The 27,407-nt window shown below is 38.5% G+C and overlaps 2 protein-coding genes across 5 annotated transcripts in view; one reads left to right on the top strand and one right to left on the bottom strand.

Moving 5' to 3' along the window:
* The window catches only part of tmem63c (transmembrane protein 63C), a 34,753-nt gene extending 21,479 nt beyond the window's left edge, over nt 1–13,274 (top strand). For all 4 annotated transcript variants that reach the window (XM_007549332.2, XM_007549333.2, XM_016670115.1 and 1 more), the window contains exons 7-23: nt 838–889; nt 990–1,098; nt 4,332–4,405; nt 4,515–4,595; nt 4,667–4,787; nt 4,925–5,058; nt 5,171–5,293; nt 7,131–7,284; nt 7,365–7,471; nt 8,045–8,131; nt 8,255–8,320; nt 8,980–9,142; nt 9,237–9,342; nt 10,256–10,423; nt 10,513–10,625; nt 10,726–10,800; nt 11,269–13,274. In XM_007549332.2, the coding sequence (XP_007549394.1) occupies nt 838–889; nt 990–1,098; nt 4,332–4,405; nt 4,515–4,595; nt 4,667–4,787; nt 4,925–5,058; nt 5,171–5,293; nt 7,131–7,284; nt 7,365–7,471; nt 8,045–8,131; nt 8,255–8,320; nt 8,980–9,142; nt 9,237–9,342; nt 10,256–10,423; nt 10,513–10,625; nt 10,726–10,800; nt 11,269–11,499 (1,964 nt within the window). In that variant the 3' untranslated portion in view covers nt 11,500–13,274. The remainder of the gene's footprint in view (nt 1–837; nt 890–989; nt 1,099–4,331; nt 4,406–4,514; nt 4,596–4,666; nt 4,788–4,924; nt 5,059–5,170; nt 5,294–7,130; nt 7,285–7,364; nt 7,472–8,044; nt 8,132–8,254; nt 8,321–8,979; nt 9,143–9,236; nt 9,343–10,255; nt 10,424–10,512; nt 10,626–10,725; nt 10,801–11,268) is intronic.
* A 5,086-nt stretch (nt 13,275–18,360) lies between these two features.
* Nucleotides 18,361–26,217, bottom strand: ngb (neuroglobin). The gene is made up of 5 exons (XM_007549331.2): nt 25,655–26,217; nt 25,349–25,451; nt 24,851–24,959; nt 24,646–24,765; nt 18,361–22,258 (listed from the first exon to the last, which is right to left on the bottom strand). Exons 2-5 carry the CDS (start codon nt 25,447–25,449, stop codon nt 22,106–22,108), a joined length of 483 nt encoding a protein of 160 aa, XP_007549393.1. The 5' UTR covers nt 25,450–25,451; nt 25,655–26,217; the 3' UTR covers nt 18,361–22,105.
* Nucleotides 26,218–27,407: the final 1,190 nt, after the last annotated feature.

Genomic DNA, 27,407 nt, shown 5'->3' with positions numbered 1-27,407 from the left:
TTGTTGCTGAAAGGTTCTCGCCATCAAACTTGACTGAATGTTATCATTTCATTAGCATAAATTCCAGTTTCTACATGTAACTTGCCCCTAAGACATAATTGCAGTGACATGGCTGACTCAGAAGATTGAATGAAAATGCAGGTCACACTTCTCAGATTTTTATTTGTAAAAATTTGATAACCATATGTATCTACTTCCTTCCTCTTCAAAATTGGGGGGAGAGGGGACTATTTTTGTCTTATCGCATAAAATCCCAATAAAATACATGTAAGCTTGTAGTTGTAACAGGACAAAATGTGGAAAAGTTAAAGTGAGGATTAAAACTTAAAATAAAGATCCTGCCCTATATATAATGGAAGGTTTTTGACATACTGGTGAGAAGGCAACCCAGGCCAGAATAGAAACGGCTTCATTTCCTACTGGTCCACACAGGCAGGTGTTAGGAGCGGGCTGAAGCGTATAACCAGCTGCTAAATAGCAACAGAAATCCTTTCTGGCAGCTGTGTGTTTATTTTGTAGGACGCACAACAGGATGAAGGCAGGGACCTTTTTATGGGTTCTGTGGGGAACTGAGCTGGTTTCTCCTAGCTGTCATCTTATGGACTGATGCGTCACCCTCTGTTAAATAAACTAATGCAGGCTGCCATAGCAATGACAAACAAAGGCTGGCCCAAATTAAACCAGACATGGCTGACATGTGAGGACATTGTGTAAAATTCATATAGCTGAACATGAGTTTGCTTTAATTGCGCCTCGCCTTCCAGACAAGAGTGGTGGGATTTTCCTTTTAAGCCAAGACAACATTGAAATGTATATCATGTGGCATTATGCCTACAGGAGACAGTCCTGAAGACTTTGGAAGAACAACGCTGGCTAATGTTAGCGCAAAGTAAGTGAGAGACAACGTGGATTACATCACATCTCATGAAACAAACCAGAGGTATTAAAAAGTGTGTCTGTAACTGTTGTGTTATTTGTGTGCTTCAAAGGGACAGCTTTCTTTGGCTGCACAGCGTCTTTGCTCTGGTGTACTTTATCATCACTCTGCTGTCCATGGCTCACCACTCTGCAAGGCTGGAACACAGAGAGGATGAAAAGGTCTGTCAGCATCACATCACATCAATCCCTACAAGAAAAACACTTCCCCTCTGTGCCTTCATTTGTATTTTGCTCCTACCTAAATGGAAAACATAGCCTTGGATTGCTTTCAATGTAATCTGAGATATTAACTTATGTTATGTACCTTCATAAAACATTTTGTTTTGTGTTGTTTTAAAATTAGCCTAACGTAGTTATTATGTATATTTCTCAGGATTTATTTGGAATCGACATAAAATATACACTTAAATTAGAGATTACAGGAACAATCGATGTCAAGAAAAAACAAAATCAAGAATTAAAGTTATTATTTTTTACTTCAAATTTCTTTTCTTACTTTCCCCATCATTCACTAATTCAGTGGTGCCCAAAATCGATCCTCGAGGGCCGGCATCCTGCATGTTTTAGTTTTCTCCCTGGTGGTAGCAACAACCTTTTCAGCATGTCAATGTTCTTCTTAGGTCTTCTAACGAGCCATCATTTGATTCAGCTGCGATAAACCAGGGAGGAAACTAAAACATGCAGAATGCCGGCCCTCCAGGACTAACTTTGGGCACCACCGCACTAATTAGTGATCCATCTTGCCCTTTAGCGAATGATGGCATGCAAACAGCTGTTGGTGTAATCACAAAAAGGCGGTCACTACGTGTTACAGGGTGAAATTTTCTGTCTGAAGTTTGCATGTTGCAGGTAGAGACATCTAGTTGTACATGTGTTATTGTCCATCTTTTTGCAGCCATTTTCTTGTGCGAGTGTAGACATTGACTTGGCAGTCATGGCCAGCAACATCTGGTTTGGATGTAAAGTGACAGACAAGAGGGCCCAAAACGGCTCATTGTGAAATGAGATCAAAATCAGTGGAACTGATCCGACTAAAATCTCATTATCTAGGAATGATTTTGTCCAAACCTGTTCAATAAAGCAGAATGAGTCACCTTTAAGCTCAGAGAAAACTACAGAGGGGGTCAGATCTAGCTCCAACATAGGCCTGCTTTATAGATTTCTAAACTTTTCAGGGTCTGATTTTACCAAGCACCTCCTGTTATTTATTTTATGTTACTTCATGGTGGGGAGATCTTATTGGTATCCAGGAAGGAGTGTGTATTGTGCTTGTCTACTCTTTTTAAGAAGATGCTTCTGTCTACTTCTTTTGATAGGACAGTTGCATTTATGTCCGTGCTGAGTATCGATGATTGCTCATTTTTTGTTCAGAGGCAGCCTTTGTTTGGTTTAGTGGTTTCATTTATGTTCTTGAATATTGTTGAAACTGATTTTACTCTAGTTTGAGGAGTAAGGGTGTTGACCTGTTTCTCATTTCAAGAAGCTCAAGTCATTATTTTAATTACTAAACTCTTATTTTTGCTACATTCCTTCTGCCTTTTTATTCATCCCAAAACATTGTTTGTTACATTCCCTCATCTGCTGGACAACATCTGGAGACGTGACAAGTGGGGGCTCGTCCGGGATCTTTTGAATGAAAAGTATTGTGGTGGGATGAGTAACTCGGTTTGCTTTGTGTCCTTTTTTGTTTTCTGATGCAAGGTGGTTGTTGGTGTGGTAGGATAGAGGGGGCTCACTGGATCCAACAGTCCTATGTTCAGATTGGTCCGTGTGGTCTCCTTTCTTTTTTTTTAATTTTGGCTGACGCATCACAATGAGCGTTAGTTACTGTGGCTCTGTAAAACCATTGTTTTCTGGTTCAAGTAAACAAGGCATCCTTTGACCTAAATAAGTTTGTGGCAAGCTGGATGAATGCAGGAAAACAGATTTGAGCGTGAACTATTTTTGCTGAACATTTGTTGTCACAAGGTGGTCTTTATTTACCCTGATATTGAGGAAAGACCTTGGATTCATGCAGAGGATGGAGATCCCTCTGTGCCTGCCTCGGGGAGGGCAGATGAACCTGTGGTTGAGAGTAAAACTCCTGCCAGGAGTGTGAATGATGAGGGTTAACCGGTCACTCTGTCACGTTACGATCCGTTCTCTGTGGAGTCATCATTGGGTTCCCGGTTAAAGCTAAGATTAGACCAATTTCACTTGGAGACAGAAGAAAAAGAACTGGAATTCCAGTTTTGAAGAAAGTAGGAGTTGAAGCGGCTTGAAGCTAAAACAACTATAAAACTTTGTGAACCAGAAGTAAGAAAATCCTCAGTTCCTCTTCCTTTAATGAAGGTTTGGCAACCTTAGAGTGAATGTTTGACGTCGGTAAACACGTCTCGTTGGTTCCAGTGTTCCGTGAGATAGAAGTTTAAAGTTATTTTGGAGTTTTTGAATGAATTGGAATGGCATTAAACTAGCCACAGGATGGTGAAGGCTGTACTTCAATCTAAACAGGGGGTGTTGAATTCATTTTCATTTCCACATCTGGATCATGAATGTCTTTAAATGCATTCTGCCAGTTGTGTGGATAAAACTACTCAGCAAACTTTAAAAATATTTTTGGCTTTCTTTGCAATTCAATGAGTGCATCTTAAAATTAAATAATTTCAGTATTTTCACATCCATCTGATTAGTATGCAAATAAAAACTTATTTGATTTTATGTAAAATAACATTTAAGCACATACCTGCTGAGTTTTGATTTCATCCAGATAAAGCTAGAAGTGATGGTTTCTAATGGCTGTTTTTTCTGTTTTCCCTTTGACAAAGTCTGAGAATAAATGTTTTTTTCTGTCTAAACCCTGATAATCTCACAGCTGACTGATGCATATAAATGTAAACAGCTAAGATCCTGCTGTGAAGCAGGAAGCTGACCAGCTCACCATCACATACTCCACCTTGATCTCTACACAGTATCAGAGAGCGCTTGAGGAAAACTCAAGATCATCTCTAAACAACAAAACCAGCATGAAGCAGAACAGGACCATGCAAAATGACAATGACCCAAAATACACCCACAACTTAAACAGTATTGAGTTGGTAGCTGAGAGAGGCAACTTTTCCTCAGATACAATTATTTTCAAAAACCTTAATATTACACGTCATAAACTAAGCAGTTAATGAAGCGAGATCATAAAAATGTTTGAATTTCAATTAGAAAAGAATATATCTTTATGAATGCTATTTGGCAGTACAGCTCTATTTGTATAGTTTTCTTTAAATCTAAAAATGTACACTCTCAGAAGAATTTATGTATGGCAGCAGGATTTTAATTCTCTGTATCAAACATAATTTTTATGGTACATTTACACCAAAACTTCTAAACTGGGTGTTCTTGTGTGTTTCATGTTGCAGGGTTCCAGGACGCTGATGATCACCTCCATTCCCAGAGAAATCTCAGACCCAGGACTCATCACCAAGCACTTCCAGTACTCCTTTTTCTTCTCTAGTTTCTTGTTAGGTCATCTTAAATCCTTTATTATGTTTATCAGTTGACTCTCCAGGAGAAATAATAAATGTTAAACCTTCACTCACCAGCGAGGCCTACCCCAGCTGCACAGTCACCGACATCCGCTTCTGCTTCGATGTTCACAAGCTGATGAAGCTGGACTTAGAAAGGTACGGTCAACTATCCCCGACTCAGATGGCATCACTTGAAAGTGGAGTAACACGTTCTGTGTGTCCTGCAGGCGCAAAGCAATGAAAGGCAGGCTGTATTTTGCAACAAAGGCCCAAAAAGATGGGAAGGTCATGATCACGACCCATCCTTGTGCTCAGATATTCTGTTGCGGCATATGTGGTTTTGAAAAGGTGGGTTGGGTGAACATCAACTGTACTGTCACCATTGCGTAGGAAGAGTTTTACCACTGGATGGCACTGCAATGCAAACGTAGCATTGCTAAACGTGGTTAAAAGCTTTCTGAAGTTTGCAGTATTACTTTCTGCAGGTGGATGCAGAACAGTACTACAGCGAATTGGAGGAGAAGTGCACAGATGAGTTTAATGCGGAGAAGCAGCGGATCACCATGAAGAGGCTGGGCATCGCCTTTGTGACTCTCAGAGATGAGAGGATGACGGCTGTGTGAGTAATCAGCAGTGCAACACAGAGGTCCTCTAATCAGCCGGGAGAGATTGCGACGATCAGGCTCTCCTTACCGTTGTTGTAAAGCATGAAGTCTTGATTTGTTTTCCAGCATTGTGAAGGACTACAGTCGCGTGCGTTGCCGCAGAAGACCCCAGCAGTCCAGCATCACCACTGTGGTGCAGTCGCAGAGATGGGGCGTCAGCTATGCACCTTCTCCAAGTGACATCATCTGGTCTGTATCAGAAATACAGTCAAAGCCTCAAGTTGCAACCACAAACTCCTTGTTTTCTATGGAGATTTTATGTGACAGCCCAACAAAACTTTTCCTTGAATTTTTTATGTAAAAAAGAGGAAGTTTATTTTTATAAAAACCTTGAAGAGTTTTTGTAAATAAAAAAAAAATAATAATAAAAAAAAACCTTCCCCTGGTTGGTGGTGTCCACCTGCGTATGTAAATCAATCTTGGTATAAATACAGCTCTTCAGAAAAGAGCTCAGATGTGTTTTAGTGAAGACACGGCATCACGAGAATAAAGGAACACCACAGACAAATCACAGAGAAAGCTGTGTAGAAAATTAAAGCAGAGTTGGGTTATAAAGCTAAATCTGAAGCTTTAAACATCTGTTAGAGAATGCTGTTCAACCCATTATCTGAAAGTTGCAACCTTACCACATGGATATCCTCCATTTGCTGCTCAATTTAGCCATTTTAGATGAACTGACCAAAAATGCTTCAGTGATCCACAACTCTGGTGGGATAATCTCCTGACAACTCTATAAAACTGACTTTGAATTTAAAAGCCACAGTAGAAAGAAAGCTATAAGAAATCCCACTTAAACTCTGTAGACTCCATGCAAAATAATGTGTAGCAGAAAACTCGGTCAGTACCTCAACTTGAGCACACTATTACCATCATAAAAGATGTATGGCCTTGTCACTGTTGCTCTTACAAAGCCAAAAAGAAAATGTTTTTGATTACAAACTCAATAATAAATGGTCATTTTAGGATTTTTTCTGTAAATGCTTATGGATAATCTGCTTTTAATATCAAACTATGCTACCCATCTTTCTTAATCTCCTATATTTATATAAATGGCTCACCTCAGTCTACATTTTTTCTTTTGTAATAGTTGATTCATTTTGTTCTAAATCTGAAAATAGAAATAAATGTACGTTTCATTTTGATAGATTTCATAATAATTTTTCGTATAGAAAATCGGCTTCAGGCAAGTTTTATCTTCTAGCAGCAGCAGTCATGGCTTTTTGAAAGGAAAACACGGCTGGCCCCTGGTCTGTGACACAAAATCCTAATCAAATGCACTGACATTTTTGATTTTATGTCAGATAAAACGCAAACAAAAAAATGTAAAGTGGGGGTCACAAAGATTTAATTTCAGCTCTTGGCAGAACACAGAGCTGCCAGCATCCCACATCAATATTACCATAATCCGCGTCACAAAGGTTTACAGATCACACTTCATCCTTTTATCTACCTTCATCTGTTCTCTGTAACCTTTTTTTATCGTGTTCAGCTCTCGGCACATGGCATTGTAGTCGCCATATACCGTTTTTTATACGGTTCATACTGACCCAGTGTGAACCATATAAACCCTTCACGACATAAACTCAGTCACAGCACAGCAGATGTAGTAATCCAACCTGCATGTCTTCTCACTGTGGGAAGAAAATAGAGCACTCAAAGGAAAACCACAACAACACAGTTCTTAAGTCTAACACCTAATTTTCAGTGTCTCTCTCACGCAATTTGGAGACATTACCCCATAATCAGGCCTGACATTTTTGGCATATTTGGGACTCTGGGGAAGAAAAGTGAATCATCTGAAATGCGATCATCTCCGCTGCCAGTCTTTGGATTTGGAAAACGGTCTTTTTTGATGCACAGTCGTGAAGATGATCTAAGAAGGTGGAAAATATGTCTGTGAATGTGACAGGACCAATGCTGAGCTGCGTTTCCAAAACATCTTTGAAGTTATGCTGGTTATTTAGGAACAAAGTCGCCATTTCTGCTCTTTCTCTCAAACCAAAGCTCTTCATCTTTACATCTCCAGGGAAAACCTGGCTGTCTGCGGCTCTCGCTGGTGGCTCCGATGCGTCCTCCTCAACATCCTCCTCTTCCTGCTGCTCTTCTTCTTCACCACTCCTGCCATCATCGTGAACACCATGGACAAGTTCAACGTCACGCGGCCGGTGGAAAGTTTGAGGGTCCGTGTTTTAAAGTACTTAAGAGCTTTATTTCAGACTTCTTGGATCATGTTGAATAACCACACTTGTCTCCTTCACAGAGCCCGATCATCACCCAGTTCTTTCCAACCTTCCTGCTCTGGGTGTTCTCAGTACTCCTGCCTTTCATCGTCTATTACTCTGCCTTCTTCGAGTCCCACTGGACCAGGTACTCACCATGCTCTCAACTTTCCTTTTCTCCTCTTCTAAATTGGACGTTCTGCTCCTTGTCTTCTTCCAATAGGCCCTTCATCTGTATCTGCTTGTCCTTTCAACTCCCTTCATTTATTATGTATCTTTCTTTTACCCTCTTGTTTTTTTTTCTGCTCTCTCCCTCCTTTTCACTGTCACTTTGCCTGCACTGTTATTCTGGGCAGGTTGTCATAGAGATCTTCATGAGAGAGTAATGAGATGCGCTGTACTCGCCATGCGCCATTTTATTTATTTTTTTTTTCATTTATTTTTCCGTGCACGGGGACTCGCTGAAAGAGGAGCAGAACAACCGTGTGTCGGGAGAAAACCTTCATGCTGCACCTAAGAGCGCCGTTTCTTTACATAACCGCCCACACAAACGTTTGTGTGCAGGCGTGATATGTGAAGGAGCGAATGCAAATCAACAGTTTACTGGAGGGAAAAAATGCAGAATGAATCTAACAGAATTATAACATGTAGACTAAGCTGAATGTACGTTTCTAAATGTTTTTTTTTTTTTGACTCATTGTACACTGGTGTAATGTCTCAGGTCGGTTGAGAACCAAGTGACGATGCACAAGTGTTTTTTGCTGCTGGTCTTTATGGTGATCATCCTCCCCTCACTTGGTCTGTCCAGGTAAGATTAGAACAAAAAGCACAAATTTATCTTATAGTTATTAATATTCTTTAAAGAAACATTTCACTATTATCACATGTTTTCATGTCTGCTAGATGTCTTGATTTTATGCATTTGTTTCAGTCTTGACCTCTTCTTCACGTGGCTGTTTGACATCAACTTTCTGGATGAGAAAGAGATCAAATTCCAGTAAGGTTGCTTTTTTTAAATTCAAATGCAAAGAATAAACTTAATGCCTTGAAAAAGCATCAACATTCACTGAACTTTTTTTACATTTTGTCACATTGTATCCATAAACCTGAGAGTACATTTATGGGGTTTTGCCTGACTGACTGGCACAATGCAGTGAATAATTGTGAAATGGAGGGTAAAGATTCTCGGTTTTCAACATTATGGACTGCATTTACAATCAGTTCCCTGAGTTGATACTTTGTAGAGTTACCTTTAAGTGTTTTGGGGTGTGACTATGTCAGCTTTACACATTTAAAGTTGACGGTTCTTTAAAAAAAAAAAAAAGTCTCAAATCAGTTTGAGCTATCAGTGCGATTGAATGGACAGCATCTCTGAACATCATTTTTTAATCCCAGCCATAAAAGCTTAATTTAATTTAGCTCTGAACTTTGACTTGACCATTTTAAAACATGAATATGCTTTTATCTGAATCATCCCAGTGCAGTTCTGGTTGTATGGTTAAGGCTGACGGCATACTAGAAGGTGCAGAGACCCTGGAAATATTTAGACTCCTACCTATTTTATTATTACACACTCCCTTGTTGGTTTATCACATAAAAACCAGTGTGATGTAAGGCTTTGTCTTAAAACAGCATTTATCTTTTTTTGTTTAATAGGTGTGTGTTTCTTCCTGACAACGGTGCATTCTTTGTAAATTACGTCATCACATCGAGTCTTATTGGAACGTCGATGGAGTTGCTTCGAATCCCGGCGCTGACGGTGTACGCACTGCGCCTCTGCTTTGCCAAATCCCAGGCCGAGCGGATACACCTGAAGAGGGTTAGCAGAAGTATTCCTTTAAGTTTTAGTGTGAACGTTTAATTGTAAAGATATCAAATAAAACCTACTGAATTCAACTTTTTTATATCTGCAGAGTCAAGCGTACGAGTTCCAGTTTGGCCTGGAGTATGCCTGGACCATGTGTATCTTTGCTGTCAGCATGACCTACAGCATCACATGTCCCATCATTACGCCCTTTGGTGAGTGACATGCAATTACCCTCTTGTATCATCATCTAACCCTCTTTTCTCAGCAGTTTCAGTTCCTCCAGCCTCCCTCTTAGTCAGTGAGTATATGCAGGCCTCCCCTAACACACACTGTGTGAATATGCTGCTGTAGTCCCAGACACCCAGACACAGTGAGCTGCAAGCCACACGCCCACTACACTCCTGTGTCAGCCCAGAACTCACCAAGCCTCTATTTACTTCTGCTGTCCGATCCAGCTACTTTTTTAGACTAAACTTTGCTTTTTTAGAAGCTATACATGCCGTTTTACAAAAAACTGTTAAATGCACAGACCGAGCAGTTGTGTAGAAATATTGGTTTTCCAGGAACCAGACATTTTTGGCTACCTTTTGCGCTGGTCTTGGCTTTCTAGATGTCTTTCTAAGCTCATCTGGAAAATTCAACTGTTTGATGAGCCATTTAACACAAAAATGTGGAAAAATCTAGAATTGGAAAGGTTCCCAAACTAACTGAACGAGTTTTCTTCACAGGAACATTTTAAGTGGCAGTGTATAGTACTTTGTTGAAGTATTTATAGCCCTTATTGTTGTTTTTTTTTCCCATCTAAAAATGTACTGATTTTACTGTATTTTGTTGGGATGTTGAGCGTATATTGTAACAAACTGTTCAAACTAATTTACGTCCTTATGTAAGCAACATTCAAGTTCAATGTGCATGTTTCTTTCTTCATGCAGGCCTTTTTTTTTTTTTTTTTTTTTTTTACTTTGTCAAAACTTGATCATATAAATTAATGTGAATCTTGTCCAATTTTAGCTAGCTGTTCGATTCGTAATTCTCCTTTTTCAACAAGACGGAAGGACGACATCCACTTTGATTTTTTGCAAAACAAGATAACCTGGTGTAATTCCACTTCACTTGTCCCTCTAGGTCTGCTCTACGTGATTTTGAAGCACATGGTCGATCGATACAACATCTACTACGCTTACGTTCCCACTAAGCTCAACCAGAAGATCCACAGAGCGGCGACCAGCCAGGTCATCGTGGCTCCAATCCTCGGCATGTTCTGGCTGCTCTTCTTCTCCGTCCTCAGATTAGGTGCTTTCTTTTTTACGTTTAACCTTCTCTGTCAAATAATTGTTAAGGTACATTGAAGTAATTCCTGTTTTTGTTCTGGACTTTCACAGGTCCAATACATCCCATCACCTTGTTCACATTAGCTTCCCTCATCTGCTGTATTGCCTGCTGTCTTTTCCGTATATGGCTTCGGAAAACTCCAGACAAGTCAACAAGCTACCAGGTCTGCCTTGATTTAGTGACAGCTTTGAACTTCAGCGTAAGAAGTATTTTTGAGCCCTTTATTTATTTATTTATTTTTTTATTTATTTTTTTTTTTTCAGATGTCTGATCAGCCAGCTGCAGAGACGTTCCCTGATGCAGACCGGAGCACAGTGACGTCAACCACCACCTCCAGTGTAGAGCACTTCATTTGTTTTTAATGTTACATGACATGTGATGTTTTAAAATAATTATTACAAGAACAGATGTTAGACATTAGATGTCAACACCCTGCAAAAATTAGTCATGGTCCATAAACGTTTTCACAATTTACTACAACAAACATCAGTGTGTTTTATGGCACTAGTGGCACTAATATGGCACAGTTGGAAAGTTTAAACTTTTTTTTTAACAGCTGAAAGTCTAAGTGTGTATATTTGACCCTTGGTGCTTAAAATTTATAGAACCACCTTTTACTACAACTACATCTGCCATTCCGCTTTGCAAAATGGATTATATGAGACATTTTCAACTTTAGCCATGTGTTAATTTTGTGTGCTGAAAACGTAGATGCACTGCAAATGAAATGAAGGCTAAGATCAGGTTGTGAAAACTTTTGAATCACCAATTTGTGCACATATTCATAATCTTTTTTTCTCCCTCAGCTGTTTGTTGCATCCGTGTTGCTGGAGTCGGAGCTGGCTTTTACTCCGATGCCTTCTCCGGCTCACCACGGCTACGGCGCCATGGCCAGCTCCCAGAGTTCAGGTCACGCACCGGTGGCGGGAGCAGAGGCCGAAGAGGAACACACCCAAAGTCATGAGACTGAGCTCAGAGACCCTGCAGAGCTCTACTGCTCCAGCCCGCTCATGGAGAGCCCCACAGGCTACCAGTGACTGCAGCTCCCACTTAAACTAATTCCCATGTGTCCTGTGGTGGTGGAGCGCAGATTACTCAACGCTGCATCTTCACCACTGACCTCGGACTCTAATTTAACCGCGTCAGACACTGAGATGAGATAGATATTATGTGAGGGCATGAAGAATCTAAAACTAAAGCAGAACTATTTAAAACGGAGCATTCAAAAAGAAAGCAGCTAGCCAAAACTTTGTCCGAACCTGCTTTGTACACATGTTAAGATCAAGCTAATGTACAAATAACTTAAAAAATAAATAAATAAAAAACCTGATTCCGTCTTCTACGGTTTCCTTTGCAAGTTAAGAAGGTTGAAAGAAGCAGGCTTGGAGATGATATCAGACAGACACGCTCCATGCTGTGCAACTGGAACACGAGTGGAGTTGAAAGTTCCCACCGCAGTGGGTGGTGTGAGCAGGCTTGCCCCGGCAGACTGACAGAGCTGTCCGGCCATGGGTGATATGTGCTTCCTCTGCGAGGCTGAGGGTGAGGGCAGCGAGTTGTGAAGCCATCTGCCGTGAGAGCGCAGACAGACGGAGGCAGAGTGGCGCTCTCAGATGGACTGTAGTATATGTACAGTCTCACCATAGAGGCAGAAACAGCCTAAGGCTTATTGTAATTTATCTCAACATGAGGTTGCTATTTTTGCTACTGTATTTTTGGTGCTGTTCATGTAAAAGCTTTATCCTGAAAGGTGGTGGGTACCTGGCTTTCCCTTCTTAATTAAAAAAAATACTTCTTCTGCTTAAACTGTGTACCTACTCTAGTAGTTTTTTTTATGCTTCCACGTTCTCACTTAGAGTTTGGGGATCAAATTGTGACCTCCTAATAAATTTGAATATCATGAAAAAAATTATTTGGTAAAACTTAGTTTACCATAAAACTGACATCAGACAGTCATAAACATGACATAGCACCTGTCATGAACAAAAATGACTCTTTGTAAATGTTTACATAAAAATCTAAACATTTACAATGACAGCTTTTAATGTAAAGCTGTCATTATTGACCAAATGACACTTCATGACAACAGTCATAAACGTTTATGAAGAGTCATTCATGTTTATGACAGTCAGTTTTATGCACACCTTCTCCAGTAAAGTGCTATTAATATTTCAGTAACACTAGTCTATCGATGCATTATACAAAAACTTTTACATTTCAAGGGGTTTACATCTAATTTGATTAATAAAATTGTAATATTTAAGACATCTTTGTGTAGTGACTCATAAAGTACAAACTTTATGAGCTGCAGATTTCAATCAGTGTTTGACCAGGTTTCTTCTTGTGACAGTTCATCCTTCCACAACACTTTCCACTGATATCTTTTTGTTTTTCACCCTATGTGAATTTGTGTGTATAGAATGAATGAGTTTCACTTTTTGGTACCAATAACTAAAAGCTAAAATTTTCAGTGTTCTAATTTAAAGGAATGTACCTGGCATTTAAAGGGATAAATATAAATTGCATTTGGGTGAGCTTAATCCAAACATATAAATGTTTGTTTATATATTTTTGCTTGTTTTTGTTACCCCTTGCATTGCTTTAATTCATTATGAGTAATGAAAGGTGGTTTTATATTTTATGTGGCCTTGTATGACAGACAATCAAGAAAACTAGACCAACTCTTATCCACAAAAGAGCCGATGTTCTGCACAAGACTACTTCCTGGAGGCAAAATGAGCAAACGTACAGCAACTTCTGCATTCATTGTCACTCCAGGTAAAGCCTTTTTCTGAAGTCAAATGCTGAAAAACTTTTAAAAAAATTTTTTTAGTTTGACTACACTCATTCTGGTGAAAAAAATATACATTAAGGTTTTTTTTTTTCCCTTCATTTGTTTGTAAATAAAATCAGTAGTACTCCAACTTATCTCCCCTAAGAATCCATCCAAAATAAATGAAACTGAAACATTTTGTTATTCAGAGGATTTTTTATTTATTCTACCATCATACACACCAAGAATTACATCCAAAACTTGTTTGCAAAGCCTTCCAGGAAAAAAAAAAATTCTGTCTACCATCACAAACATAAATTTGTGGAGTTTTGAGTGCAGATGGTGAAATATTACTAATATCAAAAACATCATTTATTATAAATTTTTTCTAAAACTTCTGAGATCATACTTCTGCATGCTTTATGTCCTTTGTGGTTGTTTTCCACTTTTTAACCTGAGGCGACAGTAAATGTGGATGGTGCTGAATTTCACAGAAACATTTAAAAACAAAATCAATCTGTTCTGCTCCTAATTGCTTTATGTTGTATGAATATATGCAAAAACTGCTAAACTCAATCATTTCCATGAGAATGTATTCATGTGAAATGTCTGAATTCCACCCAATCCTACAAATTGTGTTTACAAATGCCAGATGCAAATCCATTTCTTCTGTCAGAAGAAATGGATTTCACCACATCTGAAGCTCTCAGATCAGTTTGTTTGTGTAAACCTGTTTCTTCAGTACTCCAGTGGTACAATTTACTTTGTGCTCCAAATACAAGCAGTAAAATTTCAACCCATCCATGTTGTTCTATGGTTTCATTTGCACAGGCTTTCTGGCAGACATCTACATTTTATTGCAGATTCCTGCAGTAAAATGCAGATTGGGATAGATGGCACAGTCTTAATCCCCAAATTAATTTTCCCTTTTCTTTTCTTTTCTTTTTTTTTAATGGCCTTGTCTCGCATTTTTCTCTTGTTAATTCAAACAGTGTAAAAAGAAAAACAACTCATTAAAAACACTTGGAAAGTTAGAATAAACATCAGTCAAGGTCTGGTTAAAAGAGACTGCTACATTTTTTTTTTCATCAAAGAAGTGACCACTTATTGAAATGTTTTCATGGTGTCTTCTTGATTTTATTTATCTTTCCAGATACATACTTGTTTATTTTCATCTTAGAGATCCTAACATCTTACGCCAAAGTCTTTTTTTCAGATGAAGTACCCTCAAAGTATTTATACTCTCAAGTTTTTCATGTTTTGTCACATTACACCCACAAAATTCAACATCTTTCAGTGAGACTTCATGTGATAGAGCAGCTCAAGGTTGTGCATAGCTGTGGTTTTCAAACCTTTATGCAAGTTAAAAACTTGAAAACTTTGTCAGGCATTTGTATCAGTGCCTAATATTATGTCGAATCACTTTTTGGTGCAGCAGCAAGTCTTGGGATTTCTCTACCAACCCAGTCAGATGGGATGGAAAGCGTCTGTGGACATCCACTTTCCAAGTCTTGCCATGGGATGTAAACTACTCCATTCTAGCCTTTGCTGTATGTTTTACTTTACTTTCATTTTACTTTTTGTTTGTGAAAAATGTCAAAATTGTTTAGATTTTTGTGCTGATATATCACATAAAATCCCACTTTGTCAAAAAATGTGACTGTAAAGTGATGTATTGCTAGACCTTTTGGTTTTTACATTACGTCGGAAACTTCCTACATATTTGATTGATTTGGCAGAACTATTGTTTATCAATTTAACTCTTGTTGCCGAGTGATTTAGTTCAAAATCCATTTTGCCATCTGCTCAGTTTGCATGACAACATAAGACAATTATAGATGAAAACTACAGTAAAATGATAACATATTATTACCATAAAATAAAATCTATTCCAGTTTATGAGTAGTCTACTTATGGCTACTTATGGAATCAGTGCTGACAGTGATGAAGCTGAAGCTGTCTGGAGAAAACATCAAGAGGCACATCTTTAACATTTTTGTCTCCAAAGTCTTGTGGGTTTTCATGTAAAAGCCAGTTTCACCGATCATTAAACTTCCTCTCCATCGGCAAAAACTAAATCATATAAATCAGGATATTCTTAGCTCTTATGCTGACTATTTTCATGCTTAACTAGCTTCATTAAATTCTTAAATGCCAGCTTATGTGAGCTATACTCTTAAAGGTTTATTAGTTTTCCAGACAATCCTGCTCCGTTTTAGCATTACATATGTCAAGAGTAAATTATCTAAAATTTGTGTAAGCAATCATTAAAAGATCTCTGCCAGGTTGATGGCTTGATAGTGCTGTATCTAACATAAAAATGATTTACTTCAATTAATTTATGTTATGGTTCCATGGATTCCTGCTACTGACCTTTAGTGTGGTTTGTGGGTAAAGGGCGAGGCAGCCATGTGGTAAATAAAAATGTATGGGGTAAATGGTTATTTTGCGGCGCAATACTCTTTTAAAAAGTGTTTAAAAGACTCATCTGACATTTGGAGAAAATCTCGATTCACTGCAGAGACTTTAACATCGAAGAGCTGGAAAAACCTGACCATGTCTGCAAGAAACAGGTTTAAATAATCAGATTGTATTTTACAATCATTTGGTTGTCTTAATTGGTTCTGAAACATGTTTTTAAAAAACAGTCTGTGGTTCTAATGTAGTGCTAATGAGAAAGCCTTCTTTAAAATGTTGCTTTATTGGGGGTGGGGGGGGGTTTCAGTGCTGGTGGTGGGAATTGTGCTACATAATACAGCTTGTACTTTCCTGGAACTAGAGGTTGCTTTCGCAGAACTCTTCAGGCACTCTCAGAACATTGAAGAAATCTTATCAGGAACTGTAACTTACTGTACTTGGTCTTATTGGTTTCTTTGCCAGAACTTGTTAAAAATTATTCTGTATGATGTGGCGACACATGAATCCTTCCAGGAACTCATCGCATAGTTGCTGAGACATTTATTTAACAAAGTACTTTCTAATACTTTCCAGAACATTCATGAAACATATGTGGTTGACAATATCAATTAGTGAATCCCTCTGGTTTTCAAATTTAGAAGTGGACCGTGGTTAAGCCAACAATAATTATTCTTGGTTGGCTGTCATCATCATCCACATCCAAATTTTCTCAACTGAGCATTTTTCTTGAATAATCTTTATTTTACAGATAAATTTCTACCAGCATCTAAAATGCATCTAAATGCCAGTGAAGCCACAGAAAGTAACAAAAGTTTTACTTTTTTCAGAACCACATGCCTTGACTGTTATCACCATGTGAAGCAGGTAATAACTGAAGGACTGAGCATAAATGTAAGCACATATTAGCTTTGTGTTTGCTGCAAGGTGTGTGTCTGCATACAAACTATCCTTGGGGCATTCCTCTGTTCATGCCATGTCACTGGAGCCTGACGCCACATCGGAGTTTAGACAGGAAAGCTAACAGCCGCTGATTGCATCTGCACCACAAAGGATTGCTAATAATGTTTATTCTCTTTATTGAATCCTAAATGACACAGATAAATCTTCCTGCAGTAAAAAGTGAGGCTTGAGGAGGAATATCCATTCCTTCGCACTACACTAGGTTATGAAAGAAGAAAAAGAAAAGTCCCTGACATTTCCCCTGTCACCCGTGGCAACTGCTGAGAGCATACCACTCAGTGAAAGGTGAATTCCTTTGGGAGCATGGTCTGCTGCCCGCCTCTCCCCTGCCCAGATGCTCAGAATAGAAAATGTCTCTGCCTCCTGCTGCAAGCATACCGTCACTCCCATATGAGTTTGTTTCCGCATTTTAACCAGAAGACACACAACACCTCAGGGAGGAGTGCGTTTAAGATTGCTTTACTGTAAAAATATCTACGACCTCATGCACAAAAGAGCTCCAGAGGCATAATGGTGTTCCTCTCTGAGACAGCTCAGTCTCAGAGAGGAAAACAGTCTCTGTTTTTAGTTTTTTTTAAGAACATCAGATCTTATAATATTTTAGATAACTCAGTTAGTCAAGTCTTTTACGTGATGCTAATTAAATTATAATATATTAACAATGTTAAGTCATAATTAAGAGATGACTAAGTTAAAACTGCAAAACAGCTGAGTCATAGTTACTGGCCACGGTTATTGTTATGAAACATTTTTCAATTACAGGATAATAATGATGCACTAAGTCATTTACAAGAGATTACCCTGTCATAGTTATAGAATAGCTATGTAATAACTATATCAAATGGAATATTTAAAAAAACAGTCAAGTTAGATCTAAGAAACATTTAAGTCATGTCTATGAGAGGCCTTTCATTACAAATAAATGTGTCATAATTTTCTTGCATAGGCACGATGTGGATGTGCAAAAATGCTTATTTTGTTTAGCTGAATACTAAGCCTGTAAGGTGTTCATTGAGTTCATCAGAGACAATCTGGGGGAAGAAACCATCACTGTGGCAGCTTGTTTTTGCATATGGCGCACTACAGCACCGAGCTAGAAGTAAAAGTTTAAACAGTTTGTGACCAGGATGTGTGGGGTCTGCAGAGATGTTTGCTGCCCTTTTCCTGCAGGCCTGACAATCCGTTAGATAACTACATCATAATTACAAAACAGCTAATTTATAGTTAAAAGATGCCTAATCTTAAAATGAGACAAAGTTGACCTGTGAACTCTGATCAAATTTGTATAAAGGGGCAGCAGAGTCTGCACTTGTTAAGGAAGATAAATATTTTTAGTGTAAACAGAAGAATCATGAGACTCTTTTATTGAACATGCCTTAACTTTTTCTATGGCATGCACGGCGTCTCCTGCTTGGCACGTTTGTGTTGCTGTACCAAAGTTCTGGAAAGCATCGGAGCAAACATGTCAACTTAAAGCAGGATGCAAAGCCACCATCCTCACCATGGTGTGATTTAGTCTGAGTGATTGACTGAGCATGACTTTGCTTTCTTCCTCACACAAGCACACATATAAGACCATCGCACGAACAGTTGCCATGACAACATTCAATGCCCCTCGAATCTAAAAACCCGTTGCAGACTTTCTAAAAATAATCTGCGTTGTCTCTTCTCAGACTCCTCTCCAGACGACAGACCTTGGTACACAACAAGGTAAGGCTGAAGATCTGTCAGACGTGAATAATTCATGTTTTTTTTATGTTTGAGGTAATTTACTTAATTAGCAAATCTAAGGATCAAGTATGTGTCAAGCCCAAAACAAAGTCAACCTTTGAGGTTTTTCTTTTTATGTGCTTTGAACTGAGGCAACTGGCATCGAGAAGACGCTCATTGAGACAGAGGGATCCTGTGTTCACTGCAGGGAGACAGATTAAGGCCATGTCAAATGCCCCTTCGACCGCAGAACAGACAGCCAAGTCATGGATGTGAATTTTACAGAGATCCAACCAAACTGTGCACGGCAGAAATGATCCGTGTGTATTAAGATAACTTGCCGTCCCGTCTCTGCTGTACTATCGCATGACTTACTTACAGAGAGACTGATATTCTGACATTCTGAAAATGTTCTCGATGTGACATTGTGCAGCTGCATGAATAAGTGGGCTGACATGCCTGAAGTCGCTCTAATCTCTGCAAGCAAGGGTAAAGAACTAATTGGCACTCGGATCTTATGTAACTCTCTGATGGGTTGTCGGTGGGAAGAGAATAAAGCATTGTGCGATTGATTCAGGTTTAGATCAAAAAGAAAAGACATCATTAAGCTGTGAAATACCCACAGATCACTTTATTTAGTTGAACGTAAACACATATAACATGTCCTCCTGAAAAGTTCAGGACAGAATCTATGTACTTTACAAAGAGTGTGTACCTTTATTAACTCTGATAATAGTAACAATGTGTGTTTTTGGTCAAAAGATAACTAGGTGAAGTCATCACAGTTCAATAGCAGCTGATTATGATGAGGTAGACAGAGACACGCCCAATATATACACATAACTAAACTCAATAAAACAGTTAACATGTCTGTGAGGTTGGCTAAAAATGCTTAAGGTAAGAAAAAAAGACGGCCTACTAAGAAAAGACTTACTATAAATGCAACACCTTCAGAGCCAGCTTATACACATTACAACTGTGGGCTGTGAACAGACTATGTATGGTTTACTGTTCAACTGGAAACCCTCCGTTTGCGATAATAATTGCACATTTTTGTTTTGTTTTTGTTACTTTGAGTTAGAGAAACCACATTAAAAGTTGTAAATTTGCCACCAATTAGTGTAGGGATCATTAACTACAAACCGAAAGATAAAATATCAAAAGAATAAGCAGCGCACAACATTCTGGGGGAATAAAAATAATGCTCTTTCAAAACCATAATAATTCAGATTATATAAAAATAAACTTTATAAATATAAAGCAATAATAACCACATGTCAGCAGCTTGGATTTACAGTTGAATGGTGGTATTTTTCATACTTGGCCCATTTGTTAGGATGCTTGCCATTCTTATCGTAACGGTAAATAACAGCTGTGGGTGATGCATGCAGTGTTAGAGCTGATAATAAAGTGATATACACATATTGGATAACTGAGAGCAGACAGTTTATCTGCATTACTGTGGTCTGTGATAATACCATAAACATGAAAATCCTCATCAGTTAGGATTAGACATGGGCTGGTTATCAGTTTCAAGGTATGCTCAGGTTTTAAAAAGTTAAAGTTTAAAAATATGCCGTCATGCTGTTTCTTTAATTAGTGCTAGAGTGACCAGAGTTGTTTCTGGTTATATGGAGAACTGTATGCCGCAGCCTGTTGCTGTCCACTGCTGGTCAGCAGGCTGATAGAGGGCTTCTATTGCTCAGGACACAGACTAATTTGAATGTTTCCAACTCTTTCTAGTTACTGGTACCAAAGTTTGAGAACACTAAACTTTGCTGTTGTACAGTTCTTTAGGTTTAAAATACTTTGAGTATTGAATGATGTGGTATTATCCCTCTCTCACTTCTTGTTCTGCACTGTTGGCTGAAATGTGGTGACTGCAACTTTCTTTCCTTGGCTTACAAAAAACCCTAAATTGTCTGATTGGGAAAAAGTTAGGTTGTGTCGTGAAAACTGAAGGGACGGCACCCATTATTGTTGTAACACTGTTATTTAAAGGAGTTGTGTTAAACAGATGACTGACCCAGATATTATTAGCTGGTTATACATGTCTTATTCTACAAAGAACAGTGAGCACACAACATTATTCAAACCACTGGCAGATTTAAACTTTGAAAAAGTTTCTTTTAAATGGAGCCTCAATGTGTATTGGCTAGAAAATCTGTGAAGGAACTAAAAATTCAAGAAATATTGAAGACAATGAGTTAGCCTAGCTATTTTCTTTATTAAAATGTAAATAAAAACAGTTTTTTCTAAAATAATATATGTTTTATTTTGTCTTATCTTTTTCTTGAAAATGCCTCTTGTCTTTTCCAATCAGAAACTACATCTAAATCTGAAATTTGAGGAGATCATGCTATCTGATTTTATTTAAAGTTTTAGGATTTTAAGGTGCAGTTGTGCTGTTATTACTTTATCAAACTATGAAAATATCATATCGGTCCAAACCCAATTTTGGGAGCTAAGGAGCATGACCCCTCACTCCTATAAAGGTAATGGTGTTTAAGAGTTTAGCAGATGTTGACTTTATATTTCTACTTTAATCTATATATGGAGATCAAAAAACCAATAAAATAATGTCTTAGCTTTAATGATCAGTTTGTTAGACTATTTTATCAGCAAATAATATGTAAATATGTCACATTTTGATCATGTAACACATCTTTGTGAGTTGTTCTCCTTTAATAAATGTATAAAGATCTCATACCATGCCTAGTTAAGTCTCACTTCCATAGAGAAAAGTTAAATCGGAGTAATATGATAATTCTTCATTTGGTGTGACAACATTGCAATTCATAAGCACTAGTTAGAAAAGCAACTGCAATAAATACCTTTACACTTAATAAAAACAGCAAAGAAACAGAAATGTTGAAATTGCTCCAACATGTTCTTACGAAACACTAGAGGTCACATAACAGTCTAAAATGTAGGGTTTAACAGTCATCAGACGCCTACTGAAACACCCAAAACCTCGATCTGAGGAGAGCATCTAAAACTACGTTGAGTAAGGTGTGAACCGACACCCTAACAGTCATTGATCACTGAAGAAAGCTTTGAGTAAGGTTAACAGTTCTTGTCCGTAGCCACTGATAAACATTTAGTAAACTTGATTCGCTTTAGTTGCTATAAACTCAGATAAAACATCATATAACAAAAATGGCCGTGTGCAATAAAAAAAAAAAAAAAAAATCCAGGAGACACACATACACACAGAGTTATGACTAAAGTGTTCTGATTTTCTCCTGCAAAATCACATTTTAAGTATCACTGTGTTCCAGATGGATACAGAGCTGCCTTCGCTGGCCACAGTAACAGTCACAGTTTGAATAGTGTGCAATGTCTAGATATAATGATATATTTACATTTATATATATATTTCACAAGTGTGCAACTCTTTTAGGATACAACATAAAGACCACTATAGTCACTGTTATTTAGTAAATATATCAAAGCCAGTATATACAAAGAAACTTACAGTGATCTTCAATGCTCTCAGCGTTCAGGTCCAGTCTTAAAGGACCCACGCCGTCTGACTGTCACAGCTGTACAGTAGCGTCGACTGGAAGCTAAACATCCACAGCAAAGAAAATAAACTCTGCAATTGGTCGGTCTAATTTTAAAGTGTAACTACACCATACATTCGCCATGTTATACAAACCAGCTCACAGAGCACATGTACAGCAGCCAAAGACACGATGCTGCACAGTTACACAACCTTGTTCCATGGCAACCGTGTTGATGGTTTGACAGCAACTGCTCAGCAGCTCCCGCTGTGCGCCTCAGTCGGCCTTGTCCTCGCCGTTCTTTGCCCACCCTCGGCTCATTACCGCTACCACGATGCTGTACATGTTGAGCCAGGCTTGGCGTAGCGGCGCCGTGTACGCCTGGCCAAGACTGCACTGCAGCATGTAGAGAAGAGACTCTCCCACCTCCTGCAGAAATAACTTAAATGTTACTCTTTTAGCAAATATAAAACACTGTTGCTGATGATTATGTTTATTAAGGGGAAAAATTAACTATACCAACTTGGGAAACCATGTCACTTAATGAATTACCCACATCTTTTCTTAAATTCATTTTTACCAGCTACAACCATGATTGATTAATGCCATCTTTCCAGAACTATGAACTCCCTTAAATAGGGTCTGTCTGACGACATGAAGTGGGCTGACAATCCTCACAAGACAACACATCCTGCTATGATCAAAAGTAACAGTTTTTAAATATCAGCCAGTTCAGAAAGAGTTGCAGAGACATCTCTAAGGCAGACAGACAAACCAGAAGCTGGTTTGACATTAAAATTGTAAATATATAAAAATGTAACTTAATGGCAACATGCCAATTTCGAAAAAATACATTGTTACTTGAAAGTTTTTGTGCTAGGATTTCAGCGGTATTTTGCAAAACTGCAATGAAATTTTTTTTTTTTCTTATCACGAGTCACGCGATCAACAACCAGATGTTACTGGTGCCATTAAAGATGACAGAGACGACAGGAAGTGGTAGGAGGACGATGATGGCGTGGCACGATTTTTAATAACATTGAATGAACAAAATTATTAATGTGTGATTTTAGCTGCATTGGTTATTTAATGGAAACACCGCAATTGCAAAATTGTTTTTGCAACATTAGCAGAATATCAACAAAGTTTTGTTCATATTTCTAATGGAAACGCTGCTACTGAGAAACTTCATGGACAAATGGAAAACAGTGGTGAATCTTCCCAGGAGTGGACAGCCTACCAAAATTACTACCAAAAGAATACCATTGACTCATCCAGGAGGTCACATAATACTTAAAACTACATTTTAAGTATCATGCCCTGCTGAGCACAAAAAATGCAAAGGTTCTTCTCACATTGGCCCACCAAAACAAAACCTATCAATAAAAAATTCTGTGAACCAACAAGATTAAACAGAAATAAATCCCATCACATCATGAAACTGATGGATCATACATTCTGCTTTCAAATGGGAAATCCTAAAAGAGAATATCCAACCCTCAGTTTGTAACCTTAACCCAAAGGAGGGTCAAGAATCAGGACAAAGATCCAAAGCAGACTCATAAGACTGCCTCTGAATGGCTCCAAAAACAAACAAACAAACAAACAAACAAACAAACTAACTAACTAACTAAATTAACATGCTTTAAAGTGACACAGTCAAAATGCAGCATTAAATCTAACTGAAATGCAGTGGTTAGATATTGGACATATTCATTTTTAAAACTCCTCCAGTCTGGCTGAATTAGACTAATTCTGCAAAGAAGAGTAGGCCTACATTTCTTCGCTGTGATGTACAAAACTTGCTGACAAGAAGTTATAACTGTTGAGGGAAGTTCATTTTTCACATTGGACTGGGTTGTGAAATATGGTAGGAGTGAGTGTTTTTAACATCGAGCTCATTATGCAACATTAGGCAACCTTAGAAATCGAAAATTAAGACTTATCCTAGTCCACACCAATTATAATTTTAGGTATTCATATGGACAAGTAGGCAACCAGCTTATCCATGCGGTATGCCTGAAATATCAAGGCACGATAAAAAAAAGAAAAAATAGATAAACATGTATTTGGCAATTTGATGTACTCATCAGAAACCAATAAGTAAAACCAAACTAATGTTTATCCGACATCTTAAGGAGGAAAAACCAGACATCCCTCTACCTGCGGCCCTTCCAGGCCAAAAGATAAATACAGGGTCTATGCTGGGGTATCAGAAAATCAAAAACAATGGGTGAGAAGAAATCAAAATTTGATTTGGTCTAATTTTCAAGAAGAAAATAATTGGAAAAATATGAGAGGATTGAAAAGCTGTTTTTTAACATGTTCTTAGGCACACAATTTTCAAAGTCAAAGGTGTTGTCACACTTATTTGTTTCACTGTAAAATGAATAGAAGCACAAGATATCAAATTATATGAACATACTAATAATTTTGTGAGTTTGAAAAAGGTCAAGGATAAAAAAGTTAACTTTTTGTTACATGTAAATTTGATGTGGAAACAAACTCACTAACCCACTTTGTATCTATATGTGTCGTTATGTTGCATTGCTTGTGGCAGTTGAGAAGTGAAGTAGGTCAGAGCTGAAACCAAATTTAAATTTCTTCTCATGTAAAAGGAAAAAAAGAAAGCTGGGCTTGCATTTCACATTAATAACTTGTATTTTAAAACAAGACATCTAAAACTGCTAGTTTGGATTTTTTTTTCTTCAAAAATAGTTTCTGTGGAAAAAACCACACTTTCAAAATCATGCATGGATCTTATTGAAGCAGGGTACAGCTTTTTTCTGATTTGCACATGTATGTGTTAATCTTACAGTAAATGACTGTGTGCTGACTCCCACTGCCTGATGCTTCCTCCCAAGATTAAGCAGAAAGTCCTCCAATGAGTGAAGATCATCCAGGTGGCTCACTGCTGCATCAATCACCAGCATCACCTGGGGCGAAGGGGGGGGAAGCATGCAAGGCAGCAATTAAAACTGTACTTTGAAATGTGTCTGGATTATGTGGGAGTGGGCTCACCTTGGTGACATGGTCCAGGAACTCGGGGCTGGAGAGACAGTCTTGTTTGGAATCACAGTTTGTGCTGTAGTGGAAAAGGTTTAGCAGCGCAGGGTCCAGCTCAAACAATCTGCCACAGACAAATACCACACAATTCTATAAGTGCACTCACCCACATGGCATTGATTCAGAAATATATGCAGACAAAAAAACAAAAAACAAAAAAAAATCAGTTTTCCCTGTTAGCGTCTGATTTATCTGCAGCTGTCTAAACTGTGGATTAGTCTGTCGCCAAGCAACAAGTCAAGCCTCTGGTCCCTGTCTGCATGGGAAAGAGAGCGGTAAATCTTCTCTCACTCTTTCTGTATACCTGTATTACATATTCTATTAAGAAACCGAACATTTAAAGGATTAACCTGCATCACCGCAACAGAAGAATCCCTCAGAAAACAACCAGATTATTCTCCTCTGACTGTAATTGCTGCAACCTGCTCAGACGCTGATTTTGCAGAACGTTACCTTGAGAACATGATGACACCATGAGGAACTTTGTTCTTGCCCAGGCTCTCCCAGCTGCCTCGTATCAGCTCCTTATCTTTCACTGACAGCTCTCCCATCATCCCTGCAAGCACAAGACACTCTCTTCTGGTGGGCGAACATATAACTCTTCCAAAAATAAAAAAATAAAAATAAAAAAAACATAATATTTTTGAGAATCAACAACAACAACAAAACTTCTGCTGTCCCACCTGGAAACATGAGCAGCAACCTGCTAATCATGTTGGACTTAAGGAAACCTCTGTAGGAGAAATGACCATACTGTACCTTTTTGAGGTCAGTCGTCTCTCTCTGAAGTTCTGCTGCAGCCGGGCTCTGGGGAATGACTGTTTCTGTGACTGTGAGTGAGTGATTATGGTGCAGCCTGCAGGCTGACACTCAGGTCCACTTGTTCTCTCTTTCCCCGACCCACGGTGCAGTCAGGAAGGCAAGTTCTGCCACACTCTTATCTGTCACACCGCCTGCTATCTCTCCCCTCGTCGTTTGCCTCCTGATATGCTCTCTCTCCAGCACTGGGGATGCTATTCATGCCACTGAAGGAGAAAAAGAGGGATCGCTCTCTTCAGCTCCAGAGAGGCTGCAGCAAACCACAGCTCCTCCTGCAGGTGAACTGAGGTCTAAAGTACACAGAGAGCCTATATGCACAACAACTGCCCCACTGGATTTTTTTACATTATAATCAAGAGAATACATTAAACAAGAAATTATGAAGAAAAGCAAAATAACCAGAAGAACACAGCGCGAGCCTCTTTTAACTTGACAATTGCAGGTTTATAGACAGGGAAAATCTATTTGAGGCCTTCATCTTCTATTCTGAGATGTATCCTCAGCTGGGTACATTTGCCACCCGTGCTTTCACAAAATGAAATGTGTGGGAATTTAAATGGCTACAATAATAAACGCACCACCTTGGTGAAATTATATTGTTCATCTACTACACAGAACCACTCCTCAAACAGCCGTGATCATAACGTTCTGTGGCCACGCGTGCAGCCTCTCATTAATCTAAATGAGATGTGTTTGTTTCCTCTTGCAGCCTCCAAACACAAGTTTAAAGGCTGCAGTATGCTCAAATAAATGTCCCTCCCTCTACTCCAGCACTTTTGACTGATGCAGATTCCTTCCTAGGTATTATCTAACAGGTTGGGAAGAGAGAGGCTTTTTCTTTTTTTTTCTTTTTTGCTGTGCAGCAGGGAATTGGAGGTGCACAGCTTTCCCCGGAGGGACCATAAGGCAGAGTGAGGAAGGATGCGGGGTTCCCATGACAACCTGACAGGATGGAGCCCTTGAAGCTTCGTCATGTAATACTTGAGATTTCAAAGAAGGGACACTGTGATCATTTAACATCGCTATGTGTTGTCGATCATTTAACCTTGATGGGGCCGTCAAAGAAAGCAAAAAGAAAACGTAGGCTGGATTTAAGTTAACTAAACTGAATTTTCCAATATGTTTAGTCTGTGTAAATATTTTTAGTCTGCATAAAAGTGCTTATGTGACAGAGAAAGGGAGCGATATATTTGTCACTTTGTTCAAATTCAGAAGTTTACATCCAGTTCCTTGCTAGAATTGCTTTGGTAAATGGTTTGAATAGGGCATATCCTTCCTGAACCTTTTCACCATAGTTTGCAGGAGGTTTAGCCCATTTCTCCTGACAAAGCTGGTGTAACCGAGTCAGGTTTGGAGGCTGTTTTCACTCACCCGCATCTTTTCATCTTTGCCCACAATTTTTCTTATCGGGGTTGTGATTGTTAATTCACAAGCATTACAGCTGTTGTCTTTCAGGCACTGTAACTTATTTTTACTCAAACTTTAACTTCATACCAAATGTCTTGAGATCTTTGTTCATGTATCTGAGATGTTGCTTTAAAATACATGTGCCTTCGTTAAATTTCAACATGGTGAATTATTCTATTAAATGCTTACAAAAACATAAAATCACCATCTGGGTTTTCCTAAACTTGTCTAACGTCATCTTAATGTTTTAAACTTCTGACTTTGACAAACGTTAACACAAATTATT

Source organism: Poecilia formosa, unplaced genomic scaffold, assembly GCF_000485575.1.
Source record: "Poecilia formosa unplaced genomic scaffold, Poecilia_formosa-5.1.2 Scaffold30, whole genome shotgun sequence".
NCBI lineage: Eukaryota > Metazoa > Chordata > Actinopteri > Cyprinodontiformes > Poeciliidae > Poecilia > Poecilia formosa.
This window is presented reverse-complemented; position numbering and strand designations above follow the sequence as displayed.